The sequence below is a fragment of the Schistocerca piceifrons genome, chromosome 3 (genome assembly GCF_021461385.2).
Source record: "Schistocerca piceifrons isolate TAMUIC-IGC-003096 chromosome 3, iqSchPice1.1, whole genome shotgun sequence".
Taxonomy (NCBI): Eukaryota; Metazoa; Arthropoda; class Insecta; order Orthoptera; family Acrididae; genus Schistocerca; species Schistocerca piceifrons.
In genome coordinates, this window is record NC_060140.1 from 646,285,389 (window position 1) to 646,300,305 (window position 14,917).

Below are 14,917 nucleotides of genomic sequence, written 5' to 3' on the forward strand. Positions count from 1 at the left end.
TGCGTACTGTGGGACGAGTCGGAGGTGAGCTGCTTAAAATTTCGTACTCGATCCCGATTGCGACCCGAACTGCAGTTTCTCGTGAACTACGTTAGTGAGATGGCCTATCCGTCTGATGAGCGTCAAAAAGATGCCATTCTCACAAAGACTGTGAAGCACTGTAAGCAGACCGGCAGAGATTGTACCATATTTTGCGGAGCCATGCGCGGGTATTTTCGGACACGCCCGGCGCGATCCAAGGTTTCATCTATCAATTTAGGTTGCATGAGCACCACCCATTTATTGTAAAGCCATACCCGATTCCCCTCACATGTAAAACTCAAGTTGAAAAAGAAATCAACGACATGGTGGACTAAGGCGTGATTGAACGGGCAGTGATATCGTACAGTTCACTACTCCTTGTAGTTCCTAAAGGTGATGGGTCTGCGCGGTTAGTGTTAGACTCAAGACAGGTGAACACCATTATTATTCTCGAAACAGATAGACCCCAGAGACTGAACGAGCTTCTACAACGTTTCCATGGAATACAAGTATTGCCGTCGATTGATTTATGCGAAAGCTTCTGGCAGATAATTTTCACCTCTCATGCTTGCAGACTTACGATCACGTGTAACACCCTATGTGGGTGACATTCTCGTGGCAGAGAAGTCGTGGGTAGACCACAATGAAGTGGTGCATCGTTTATTCTAAGCCTTTGAACATGCTGGAGTGACTGTGAAGTCACAATTCGGCAGAAAGAAAAGAAAAGATTCGTGGTACACATCGACCTGGACATAATTAGTGCGATTGCGGAATGCGCAACTCCAACCAGTTTTCTCGGACTACGTAATTTCTACAAGCGCTTTGTGAATCTAAACTTGACCACCACACCACATCTTTGTGCCCTGACTGGAAGAAACGCTCCGTGGATCTGGGACCAGCGAACACAAGAAGGATTCACGAAAGTTAAAAAGGCATTAGTCAAGACACCGCTTTTTGCACACCCCTACCTCTATCAAGATTTCTGTGTAATGACTGACTGCTCATTGTCAGGTTTGGGTGTGGTGGTGGTGGTGGTTAGTGTTTAACGTCCCGTCGACATCGAGGTCATTAGAGACGGAGCGCAAGCTCGGGTTAGGGAAGGATTGGGAAGGAAATCGGCCGTGCCCTTTCAAAGGAACCATCCCGGCATTTGCCTGAAACGATTTAGGGAAATCACGGAAAACCTAAATCAGGATGGCCGGAGACGGGATTGAACCGTCGTCCTCCGAATGCGAGTCCAGTGTGCTAACCACGGCGCCACCTCGCTCGGTAGGTTTGGGTGTCATTTTATTCCAAACAAAGAACTTCATCGATCCATCCTCTTGGAAAACGATTTCCTTCGCAAGCTGGGTGCTCACTCACTATGAATGAAATTACTCGGTCACGTAATTGGATGCGCTCACATGGTGTGGGCATTTATCACAGTCCATTAGTACCATTTTGGTCGAACGAAAAGGGTATTCACCAATCATCGAGCTGTGCAATTCTTAATAACCAGGAAGTTATCCCACAAAACACTGGTGCAGTTGGTATTATACCTCCAAGAATTCCAGTTTACTGTGGAGTCTATTCCCAGGATTACTAACTCCAGAAGATGGTGATCATGGAGAAAACAACTTCAGCGTCCTGTATCTAAAAGGAGTGGCTGGAGAAAATGCTGTTACAGCCTCTCTCAGGAACAGGACAGAGCAGGCCAGAGATGAGGTGTTGAGAGCCATTAGACGAAAAGGGGACGATCGCGACAATGCGGCATTCGTCATTTCTGCTTATTAAAGGCCGGCGTTCTTTTTAAAAGACATGGTCCAGACGATACAAGCTGGCTACTCGCAATTCCACATTTACTCGCAGACAAAACTGTGAAGAAATGGAGAAAGAAATGATTACTGACAGAACTTTACAACAGGAGGTTGGCTCTGAGCACTATGGGACTTAACATCTGTGGTCATCAGTCCCCTAGAACTTAGAACTACTTAAACCTAACTAACCTAAGGACATCACACACATCCATGCCCGAGGCAGGATTCGAACCTGCGACCGTAGCAGTCCCGCAGTTCCGGACTGAGCGCCTGAACCGCTAGACCACCGCGGCCGGCTACAACAGGAGGAATTGCCTGATGGCGTGATAGCTGAAGGAATTGGGAGACAAGATAAAAAACATAGGAGATCAAGTATTAGAGGTAAATACAGATTTTGAAGGCTAGCCGGCCGGTGTGGCCGTGCAGTTCTAGGCGCTTCAGTCTGGAACCGCGTGACCACTACGGTCGCAGGTTCGAATCCTGCCTCGGGCATGGATGTGTGTGATGTCCTTAGGTTAGGTAGGTTTAAGTAGTTCTAAGTTCTAGGGAACTGATGAGCACCGATGCTAAGTCACATAGTGCTCAGAGCCATTTGAACAATTTTTGGGAGGATTACGACCAAATAAAACAAAAGGAAAAGATTTTGTACGATATCTATAATCATTTTAAGATTGTTCAAGTTGGTGTTGTGGAGTCTTTGAGATCGGAGACGTACATCAGTCTTCCAGAAAAATATCATGCACACAGTTGTGTAGCGCGAGGGGGCAGACAAGTGTGAGAATTAGCACATAGGCCGGCTGCGGTGGCCAAGCGGTTCTAGGCGCTTCAATCCGGAGCCGCGCGACTGCTATAGTCGCAGGTTCGAATCCCACCTCGGCAATGGATGTGTGTGATGTCCTTAGGTTAGTTAGGTCTAAGTAGTTCTAAGTTCTAGGGGTGTGATGACCTCTGATGTTAAGTCCGGTAGTGCTCAGAGCCATTTAAACCATTTTTGAATTATCACGTAATCAACTACTCATGCTTCAACTGGCCGACAGGAATCATATATGTAAACATGGAAATGAAAACTGAGGAGCTGTCACATGACGATCAGTGTGACATTCGTAAAGGGAGGCACTCTGACATTGGGCTTGATAAGGGAAGAAAGGATTAAAAAGAAAAAAAAAAACATATACTCGTATATAAGAAAAGGATAGGAAAAGTTTATTACTGTCGTTAGCCGAGAAAAATATTTAGCCAAAGAAACCTTTAGGGAGAAGGCGGGTCATGAACAATATTTTGTAGGAAAAAAGGGGAATGAACGAAGTATGTGGGTTAGAAAGGATTAAGGACAGGAATGCACTCTCCCACTCCCCCCCCCCCCCCCTCTGCTTTTCAGACTGCTGGGTATTTAGACTTTCGCTGACACTGTATAGACAGAAAGTTGTTTAGCGTATGTTAATCATATAACAGAAATAACGTTCAGACTGCACTGCTGGTTGTGTGTTGTTAGTAGTGTTAGTGTCATGACCTGCGATTAGACACCTGTTACGGTGCGGCGACGTAACGCCGAAAAAAAAATTGAACATCAGTGTGCAACATATTTCCAGCCAGCATGGGTCTTGACAAGATGAACAAACATTTACTAGTAAAGCTTTGATATCAAAACGACAGCAACAGCTCTACAGCGCTCCACGAGTATCGACTCATTAAAGGAAAACGAATTGGTCATCTTTTCGTACCGTGGTTGAAGAACCCAAGACGATTTGGAGATTGCACCAGGGAGACTCCGATGGCATGGTCAGTTGTGCCACAATTTTTTGATGAAATTACAGCTGTCATGGCTGAGAATGCTGAACGCAATGTGTGATCTCCAATCAGTGTACGAATTGTGTCACGACAGCTATAGATTCCATGGTTCACAGTTCGAAAAGTGCTGCGAAAAATTGGGAAATGGTATCTGTAGTGCGGTTCCAGGTTGTGGATGCAACGGTCGCCTCAATGAGAAACGTTTGTAGCCAGGAACGTAAACATTGTGTGAAATTGAGAAATGTTGCCCTCTCATGTGGAAATTATGAAGCCTTTCATTCAATGGTTAATTCGTTATTTCTTTTCCATGTGTCCCTACAAATGTCTCCTTTGAGTTTCGTTGACCTAAGATCCTTCGTCCTTTATGGGGGCTATCTCAAGCAGCTTAATTATAACCACTCAGTATATTTCGACGAAGCAGTGCCGAAATTCACACAAATTTTAGGAGTGGAATTAGAATAGAGGGTGGAAAGATGCCACTGTTAAGATTCGCTAATGGCGTTTATATTAACTTCAGTGAACGTGAAGAATTGCGGAATCTGTTGAATGGAATGAACACTGTAGTGAGTCCTGTTTATGTATTAAGAGTAATCTCGAAGAAGGTGAAAGTAATGAGATGTACCAGAAATGAGATTAGCGATAAACTATACGATGTGTGGTTGTAAAACAATGAGTCTGTTAAAGTGACAGGGTAAGGACGCATGCGCCAACGGTTAACAACGAATAACTGTGCAGCGTTAAACCATCACAGTCAAATGCAGCATCTCTGGTGTCTGCAGACAAATCAGTGTGTCCGTGGCCTTCGTTTACGTAAGATATGTTGTTTTGTTTTCCCGGAAAGATCGTAAGTATTATAGTAGAGCAAATAATTGGTATGAAGTTTCACACGAAACTTGGAAAAACTGCCACTGAAACCTATCTTTTATTGAAAGAAGTGTAAAGTGACAATTTTTTATCACTTTTCATTTCCAAGTTGACCGAGAATATGTTAGATGATGATTCACGCACGGGACGCGCTTCAACATCAAACAGGGATGAAATATCGGAAAAGTAGATAATCTGATTCGATGTAACAGTCGGTCGAGCATTAGCTCGTTTCCTGGAACTGTAGGACTTGACAAAGAATGCGTAAGACAAATTTTACGTAACCAGTTTAACATGGGAATATTACGTCCAGAACTGGTGGCAAAAATTCTCACGGTCGAACAAAAATAATCTCGTGAAGATGTTTTACTGACACTTTTAGTACGACTGAAAGTGATTCTAATATCTCGGAAAGAGTGATGAATCTTGGTTTTTCACTCATGATCAAGAAACTCCACTGGAAGGGCCCCAAATTCACCGAGACCGAAAAAAGCTGGAAAGAGCAAATTAAGATTCAAAGTGATTATGATTATTGTCCCGAAATTAATGGAGTTGTGTATCTTCACTGGGTTCCTGAAGGTCAGACTATTGATCAACATTACTACCTTGACGTTCCTGCTCAAATCCGTGAACAAATGAGGAGAAAACTACCTGCATCAAGACAACGCACCGGCTCACACCGCATGTCTGTTAAGAAGTTTACTGCGATGTACAGCATCACCGCGTTAGACAACACAGCTCATTTGCCTGACTTAGCACAATGTGACTTTTATCTGTTCCTCAAGGTCAAATCTGCACCAAAAGTAACAAGGTTGCAGTCAGCTGAAGCAGTGAAAGCAAAAGCGGTAGGCGTCACAGAGGGAGACTTCCAGCATTGATTCCATCAAAGGAAAATTCGCATGAAACGTTGTATGGCTAGACGAGGGAGTGTATTGGGAGTGACAGTAAATAAATAAATATGTTTTTGAAATAAAATCTTTTATAAGAATAGTTCCGTTATTTTATAGCCACACCTTTCACATCAGAGTTGGTGCCCATGCTGTTGACGAGGTCAAGGAATTGTGCTGCCTTGGAAGCGATATATCACATGATGGACGCAGGAAAAAGGACTTAGAAAGCAGTCTATTACAGGCGAAGAGGGCATTGATGATCAAAATAAGTCAACTATTATGAAACATGGCCCTTAATTTGAGGAAGAAATTTATGACAATCCAGCATTGCAGCTCAACGTTGTTTGCAAGTGAATCATGGGCAATAGGAAAACCGGAAATGAAGAAAATCGAAACGATTGAGATATCGTGCCGTAGGAGGATTTATAAATTAGTTGGACCGATAAGAGAACGAACAAGGACATTCTCTGCAGAATTGGCAAAGAAATGAAAACATGGAAAAGACGTGACAGGGTGACAGAACATGTATTGAGACATCAGAGAGTTACTTCCTAGGTACTTGAGGGAGCTGCAGAGGAGAAAAGCTCCAAACTAACGACTTTGGAGGTAAGTACAAAAGCAAAAGAAAACTGAGGATTGTTAGATGACGATCAGTTTGGCTTTAGGAAAGTTAAAGGCATCAGAGAGGCAGTTCTGGCCTTGCGGTTGATACTCAAAACAGGAGTGAAGAAAAATAGAGATACGTTCATAGGATTTTTCGACTTGGAAAAGACGTTCGATAATGTAAAATGGTGCAAGATGTTCGAAATTCCGAGAAAAATATGCCAAGAGGCAACAACAAGACTGGAAGACCAAGAGCGAAGTACTCCAACACAAAAAGGTGTGAAGCAAGGACGTAATGTTTCAACCCTACTGTTCAATATGAACATCGAAGAAGCAATGATACAAATAAAAGACAGGTTCAAGGATGGGATTAAAATTCAGGTGGCAGGACATCAGTGGCAAGATTCGCTGATGAGATTGCGATCTTGAGTGAAAGTGAAGAATGTGTTGAATGGAATGAACAGTCTAATGAGTACAGAATGTGCAAGAGAGTAAATCGATAAACACGGAAAAAATGAGAAGTAGCAGAAATGAGAACAGCGAGCAACTCAATATCAGAATTGTGGAACATCAAGTCGACGAAGTTAAGGAGTTCTGTTGCCTAGGTAGGAATAAAATCATAATGGACAGAGCAAGGAGGACTTAAAACGTAGAATAGTACTGACAAATAGGGCATTTCTGGCCAAGAGAAGACCGCTAATAACAAACATAGGTCTTAATCTGGGGAAGAAATTTCTGAGAATGTACGTTTGGCATCACAGCACTGAACGGCAATCAAGCATTGATTATGGGGAAACCAGAGCAGGGAACAATCGAAGCATTTGGGAAGTGGTGCTAGCAAAGAATTATGAAAGTAAGGTGTACTGGTATGATAAGGAATGAGGAACTTCTCCACAGGATTGGCAAAAGAGGAAATATACCGGGTGATTGAAAAGTCAGTATAAATTTGGAAACTTAATAAACCACGGAATAATGTAGATAGAGAGGTAAAAATTAACACACATATTTGGAATGACATCGGGTTTTATTAGAACAAAAAAAAACAAAGTTCACAAAATGTCCGACAGATGCGCGTAGTTGGGTGATGATCGTGTGGTCAGCCGCCACTTTCGTCATGCTTAGCCTCCCAGGTCCCCAGACCTCAGTCCGTGCGATTATTGGCTTTAGGGTTACCTGAAGTCGCAAGTGTATCGTGATCGACCGACATCTCTAGGGATGCTGAAGGACAACATCGGATGCCAATGCCTCACCATAACTCCGCACATGCTTTACAGTGCTGCTCACAACATTATTCATCGACTTCAGCTATTGCTGAGGAATGATGGTGGACATATTGAGCATTTCCTGTAAAGAACATCATCTTTGCTTTGTCTTACTTTGTTATGCTAATTATTGCTATTCGGATCAGATGAAGCACCATCTGTCGGACATTTTTTGAACTTTTGTATTTTTATGGTTCTAATAAAACTCCATGTCATTTCAAGCATGTGTGTCAATTTGTACCTCTCTATCTACATTATTCCGTAATTTATTGAGTTTTCAAATTTATACTGACTTTTTGATCACCCTGTATATACTGACAAGAAGAAGGGACAGGACGATAGGGCACCTATTAACCCATCAGGGATTAACTTCTGTGGTACCAGACGGAGTTGTAGACGGTAAAAACTGTAGAGGAAGACAGAGATTTGAACACATCCAGCGTATAATTGAGGACGTAGTTTGCAAGGGATACTCTGAGATGAAGCGTTTGACTGAGGAGAGGAATTCGTCGCGGGCAGCATCAAATCAGCCAGAAGAATGACCACTCAAAATAAGAAAAAGGCTGCATCGCTTTTCTTAGATGAAGAGGTTGGCACAAGAGAGGAATTTATGGCTCGCTTCATGTAGTTAGCAAAATTTAAAAAAATAAATTTAAAAAATTAAAAAACCACGATGCAGAGCTCTTTGAGCGGCAGCTAATAACTCATACAAGAAATCAATGCAAGCACGTAATATGTATGAAAGCATTCCTATGGTGTTTCCTAATCGGACCATACATTTGTGGTCTTGCAACAGCAGAAACAGATGTTACATCAACTCTAAAAGGAGAACGGCTCAGAGTTATGTAAGAATAAAAGAAAGTGTCAACATCGGAGTAAGAAAGGCTTACGTTACAGGACACCACATTTGAAGAGGTAAATAATGTTATCTCGCACAGGTGAATCGCCGTGAGGTTACTGGGTCAGTAACGAGTGCCCCAAAACTCGTAAATGAAGGCCGCAGGGGAAGACGCCGTAACATAAATGGACCGGTCGGGCGGCTGCCGGCACTCGCAGAGCGATGGCTGGAGTGGTGGGCCTTCTGCTGGTGGTGGGCGCGGCGGCCGGCGGCGCCGAGGCGGGTGCGCGCGTGGTGGGCGGGCAGGCGGCGGCCGTGGAGCGCTTCCCGTGGCAGGTGTCTCTGCAGCAGCGTGGCCGCCACCACTGCGGCGGCGCCCTGGTCAGGCCACAGTGGGCGCTGACGGCGGCACACTGCGTCGCCTCCTACTTTGGGCTCGGCCTCAGCGTCCGCGCCGGCACCTCCACCAGGGGCAGCGGCGGCGTCGTGCGCGCCGCATCCAGTGTCCACCCCCACCCCGGCTTCTCCTGGACCTCTTTCGACTACGACGTCGGCCTCGTGAAGGTCGCGGATCCCTTTGTCTTCGGTGCAACAATTCAGGTAAACTGACCATCACGTGCATCTTTCTCTGCGTATAAACAGGCGGGAAAAAGTCGCAGCACCAAAAAGGAGTTGTGCGACATAAACGAAACTTGGTAGATGTGTTTCTTCATCAGAAACTTGATGTCACTTCCAATTCCGCGCCAATCGCACAACATTAGCGCTAGTAGCGCCACTATGAGCATGCAGATCAGGTTCACTTTAAATAACGCTATAACCATCGTGAGCGTTAATTATCTTTGAGACGGGACTTGGTTCTAGACGGGAGTTGATGCTAGTCACGAATGCCTTTAAGGCAACAGACACCATTATCAACACCTCACTCAGTATTAATGAGGTCGTGTAATGCTATGATCAGATAGCTGCTCCTTCTGCACTATTGCAAAAAGACTTGGCGGCAATGTACTCACTGTACATGACTGCTATCAGCGGTGGTTACGAGTATGTACGGTCGTAAGAAGACCGGTCTCCGATTGGCCACGTGGCATTATCGCGAAGAAAGACCATCGTGTTTAGCGTATGGCTCTGTCGCATCACATCGCATCTGCAGCAGCAGTCTGAGCAGCAGTTGCACCAAAGTGACACAACGAAGTGTTGAAAATCGTTTACTTCTAGGAAAGCCCCGAGCCGGGCGCCGTGTAGAGTGCATTCCACTGATCCCTAACAACCGCTATTTGCGACTTCAGTGGAGTCAAGCGAGAGCTAATTGGATGATGATGATGTTTGGTTTGTGCGATTATCAGCGCTCGTACATATTCCCAACCTTTGTACAGTCCAAACTCGCCACTTTCATGAACGATGATGAAATGAAGAGGATAACGCAAACACCCAATCATCTCGCGGCAGATGAAAGTCTCCGACCCCGCCGGGAATCGAACCCGGGACCCCGTGCTCGGGAAGCGAGTTAATTGGAGGGCAGAGTAGAGATCTGTTGCGTTTTCTGACGAAACTAGTTCTGCCTTGGTGCAAGTAATGGCCTTGTGTTGGTTAGTAGGCCAGCTGAGGGCCTGCAACCAGCGTGTTTGCATATTAGACGTACTGGACCTACACCTGGAATTATGGTCTGGGGAGCGATTACGTATGACAGCAGAAGCACTCTTGTGGTTATCCCCCGCAAAGTGACTGCAAATTTGTACTTTAGGCTGGTGTTTCGACCTGCTGTGCTGCCAGCGTTCCAGGGGTGTTTCCAACAGGATAACGCTCGACCACATATCGCTGTTGTAACGAAACACGCTCTACGGAGTGTCGATACGTAAGCTTGGCCTGCTTGGTCACTGAATCTGCCTCGTGGACATCATCGTACAAAAACTCCAGCGTCATTAAGAAACTGTATTGACTGACCAAGTGCAACGGGCATGGAACTCCATCCCAGTAAATGGCGTCCTGTATCTGAACAACAAGTGCATGCACGTTTGCATGTTTGCATTCAACATTCTAGTGGTAACAAGGATTGTTAATGTACCAACATTTCTCACTTGTAATGGCTTATCTCGCGCGTAGGTTAACCTGTGATCTTGCAATGTTAGTCAATTTAATATGTTACCCGAGTGAAAGTACTCCTAAAATTTCCTTATTTTACATTAACTCCTATTTGATTTTGCGATGTTTTTCCGTTAGTACAGCTTATACGAGGGATTGTTATGAAGTCTTCATATTTTTTGTTTCGGTCACTTAGTTAGTTACATGTTCCATAGATCATTTGAACGATTGTTTTATCTAAATGGTGTGGGACGAACCAGCTTACATTATATATGTGTATATGGAACAATGTTAAAATTAATGAATACATTATCATTTTATTTCTAGTCATGAAAGTGAACTTCAAAAATTTTTTGTACTAGTTATCAGTTTTTAACCAAAAATTCGTCAGTGGAATAGAAGGAATTGTTCAGGAGAAATGTTATATTAGATTTAAAATTTTGCTTCGCTACCAGTCAGACTTTTATGTTATTGGGCTAGTGATCAAAAATTTGATTGCTACACTCTGAACTCCTCTCTCACCCACTGACAGCATTAGCAATGCGTAATAAATGTCATTTTCCCTCTAATGTTGAAGGTATTTACTTTCTTTATAAGAAATTTCATTAGCTAAATTATGTATTGTGACGGCGCATTTAAAATTCCTACTTCCTTGAAGATTTACTGTACCTACATGACATCCGTGCAATCAGTAGCTTCTTTCCAAGCGATGAAAAGTGATTAAAATTATTCCGTAAGACATTATCGGATGCAAAAAATTATTCCGTAAGACATTATCGGATGCAAGTCTGCAAAAAATGTCAGGAGGCTGACATGTTCGTTTCCTAGATAAGCAAGTATGTGGATAGCAAAAGTAGCTGAACTTAATTGTTTGAGAAGCTCAGTAACATCCTTCTTCCAGCCCAAGTTTTCATCAATATGTACACCCAAAAATGTGGAGCATTCTACCCGATTTACTGACTCCTACTCATGTGCTACATCAATTATTGGTTTGACACTATTTGTTGTACATAAATGAACGTAGCGCGCTTTTTCAAAATTTAGGGAGATTCCGTTTTCAGGGAATAACTTAATAATGCTTTGGAAAATATCATTTAGCTTTCCCTCCCGTGTGATTTTGTTTAACACTGGTATCGTCTACAAAAGTAGCAATTTGGCTTGTTGACTGTTAAGTGGAAGGTCATTCACACTTATAAAGAATAGTATAGGGACACCATTTATGATTTTTTTCCAAGTTACAAAAATTTTCTACTTTCCCGACATTGTCTGAATTATTCAGCACGTTCTTTTGCGTTCCCATTGAAAATATGATTCAAACAAGCTGTGTCTAACGCCACCAGTTCCATAAAACATGAATTTTTCTAAGAGACTAACGTGATCTATATAATCAGATGCCTTGGAAACATCTCAAAATATGCCAACGGGTGATATACGAGTATTGTTATTTCAGGTTTGTACTGTTTGAAGAGTGTATGTATAAGTAGCACTCTCAGTTGAGCAACCCTTCTTGAACCCAAACTATGAAATTCTAAGTAAGGTGTTTCCACTCAAGTGTTCGACTATTCTTGAGTACATTACTTTCTCCAATACTTACGATAAGATGTCAGTATGGAAACTGAATGATAACTGCATAAGTCTGTCTCGTTACCTTTTTTAGCAAGCGGTTTAACAACTGCATATTTTCTAAACATTCTGCGTGGTGTCTGTTTGTTCTATATCGTGTCTCCCTACCACTTTCGCGCAACGACGCTCTGAGCGTGTTTTCTAGGGAATTGACTAGTTTGAACCTGGGACCTGTTGGTGGTAAGGAGACGCCAGACCACACATGACATGTAGAATTCAGAAGAGTTCAGTGAGACTAGCGATGATATAACCAAATATACTCCTGGAAATAGAAAAAAGAACACATTGTCACCGGTGTGTCAGACCCACCATACTTGCTCCGGACACTGCGAGAGGGCTGTACAAGCAATGATCACACGCACGGCACAGCGGACACACCAGGAACCGCGGTGTTGGCCGTCGAATGGCGCTAGCTGCGCAGCATTTGTGCACCGCCGCCGTCAGTGTCAGCCAGTTTGCCGTGGCATACGGAGCTCCATCGCAGTCTTTAACACTGGTAGCATGCCGCGACAGCGTGGACGTGAACCGTATGTGCAGTTGACGGACTTTGAGCGAGGGCGTATAGTGGGCATGCGGGAGGCCGGGTGGACGCTCCGCCGAATTGCTCAACACGTGGGGCGTGAGGTCTCCACAGTACATCGATGTTGTCGCCAGTGGTCGGCGAAAGGTGCACGTGCCCGTCGACCTGAGACCGGACCGCAGCGACGCACGGATGCACGCCAAGACCGTAGGATCCTACGCAGTGCCGTAGGGGACCGCACCGCCACTTCCCAGCAAATTAGGGACACTGTTGCTCCTGGGGTATCGGCGAGGACCATTCGCAACCGTCTCCATGAAGCTGGGCTACGGTTCCGCACACCGTTAGGCCGTATTCCGCTCATGCCCCAACATCGTGCAGCCCGCCTCCAGTGGTGTCGCGACAGGCGTGAATGGAGGGACGAATGGAGACGAGTCGTCTTCAGCGATGAGAGTCGCTTCTGCCTTGGTGCCAATGATGGTCGTATGCGTGTTTGGCGCCGCGCAGGTGAGCGCCACAATCAGGACTGCATACGACCGAGGCACACAGGGCCAACACCCGGCATCATGGTGTGGGGAGCGATCTCCTACACTGCCCGTACACCACTGGTGATCGTCGAGGAGACACTGAATAATGCACGGTACATCCAAACCGTCATCGAACCCATCGTTCTACCATTCCTAGACCGGCAAGGGAACTTGCTGTTCCAACAGGACAATGCACGTCCGCATGTATCCCGTGCCACCCAACGTGCTCTAGAAGGTGTAAGTCAACTACCCTGGCCAGCAAGATCTCCGGATCTGTCCATTGAGCATGTATGGGACTGGATGAAGCGTCGTCTCACGCGGTCTGCACGTCCAGCACGAACGCTGGTCCAACTGAGGCGCCAGGTGGAAATGGCATGGCAAGCCGTTCCACAGGACTACATCCAGCATCTCTACGATCGTCTCCATGGGAGAATAGCAGCCTGCATTGCTGCGAAAGGTGGATATACACTGTACTAGTGCCGACATTGTGCATGCTCTGTTGCCTGTGTCTATGTGCCTATGGTTCTGTCAGTGTGATCATGTGATGTATCTGACCCCAGGAATGTGTCAATAAAGTTTCCCCTTCCTGGGACAATGAATTCACGGTGTTCTTATTTCAATTTCCAGGAGTGTACTTAATGATTTCAGCGTCAGCTCCACTGCACTCCCTGTAAAAGAATCTTAATACTAACTAAATTTAGTAGAAGGGGTTCAAGGCTTTCCTATTTTTTGTTAGCTGGTAAAATAACGTCGAAAAAGCAGTTAAGTTTACCATTGTAAATTTTGTTCTACTCACAAAACATTGTTTATAAATTGCACTATTGATAAAAGGAAATGTTTTAATACAGGATGGTAAAAACCTTCTGCGTTCAACAAAAATGTGAACGAATAATCCCTGAATGGGATTCCAAGTTCTACAATGGATCGAAGGATGACCTATGCCATATCACATCTATAATGTAGGTTTAAATTAAGTTTCACAAGAGAGAAAACTATCAAAATGGTCTACAGTGACCCTCAATTATCTTTAATTACTTATCTAACTTGTCGTAAATTACAGTGGCTGATGTGGCTTCTCAATAACTATATAACAGAAAAATCATCGCGTTTCAGATTTTTACTTCAAGTGGCAAATGTGAACACCATGAGCTTTAATTGACGATCGACACTAGTATTACGCAAAAAGGGGGTGTAACAGATGAGACTTTTGCAGTTCTGAGTGAAGCTTTATGTGCTGTTATGCGGCATCGTGTGCGTTCATTACCTTGTGAGTGTTCGTCAGGGGGCGGCGGGCAGCACAGCTCCACTCACCTCGCCGTCTCCGAAGCAACTCGCTTATAACTTCTCCTTACTACAATTTACTGAAGTTGGTTTAAATAAACTATCTGGCTGTGTTTTCATCTGACCAATCAGGGTCTCAATGTTAGCCTTAAGCTCCGCCTACAAAAATTCTGTCTATCCAATGTGAAACGTTATACTTTCGTGGTGGGGCAATGTTTTTAAAGTTTGCAACGTAACAGAGACGCGAAAAAGTCTCACGCTAAAACTTGCGGGTGGTGTAACCCTTTTTGTGTTATCGTAAGATCTATACTGTTCTTCTGGAGGGCTCTAGCTTTTAACATGGGCTGGGGGGTGGTCTTGATGTAACAGAGACGCGAAAAAGTCTCACGCTAAGACTTGCGGGTGGTGTGGTCCTAGCAGTTAGCTGGCGACGTGGGTGTCCGTCCGTCCCTTATCGTAGGGCCTTCCAGCTTAACACGGTTCTGCTCTCGGCTTCTGTTCTCGTTTCTCCCCTCGGAACTGCGTCTGTCTCACGGTGGGAAGGTATGACATGCATTTAGGCATTCTTGTGTTAGTCTGTGGTATTCCATTTGCTCACCCGTTACTCGTATTACTTTGGTTAACTTAATGTCACGATTTATTCGGAGCTATGTGACATGCTACTGGATTTGCTTATCATGTCAGGGTTTTCATGGAAGGTGTTGGATTTGCCTGACACCTTACAGTTTTAACCTTTCTGGATAACTTTCATGTGAAGTGATTCATTGCATATATAAGATCGCTACTTATTATGTTAGGACAACTTTTCAAAACGCTATGTGAAATCCT

At 44.3% G+C, this 14,917-nt stretch overlaps 1 protein-coding gene across 1 annotated transcript in view; it reads left to right on the forward strand.

Annotated features, from left to right (window-relative positions):
- Nucleotides 1-14,917, forward strand: part of LOC124788925 (trypsin-1-like) — a 123,401-nt gene that overhangs the window by 39,862 nt on the left and 68,622 nt on the right. The window contains exon 2 of the mRNA XM_047256208.1: nt 8,353-8,662. Within this exon, the coding sequence (XP_047112164.1) occupies nt 8,353-8,662 (310 nt within the window). The remainder of the gene's footprint in view (nt 1-8,352; nt 8,663-14,917) is intronic.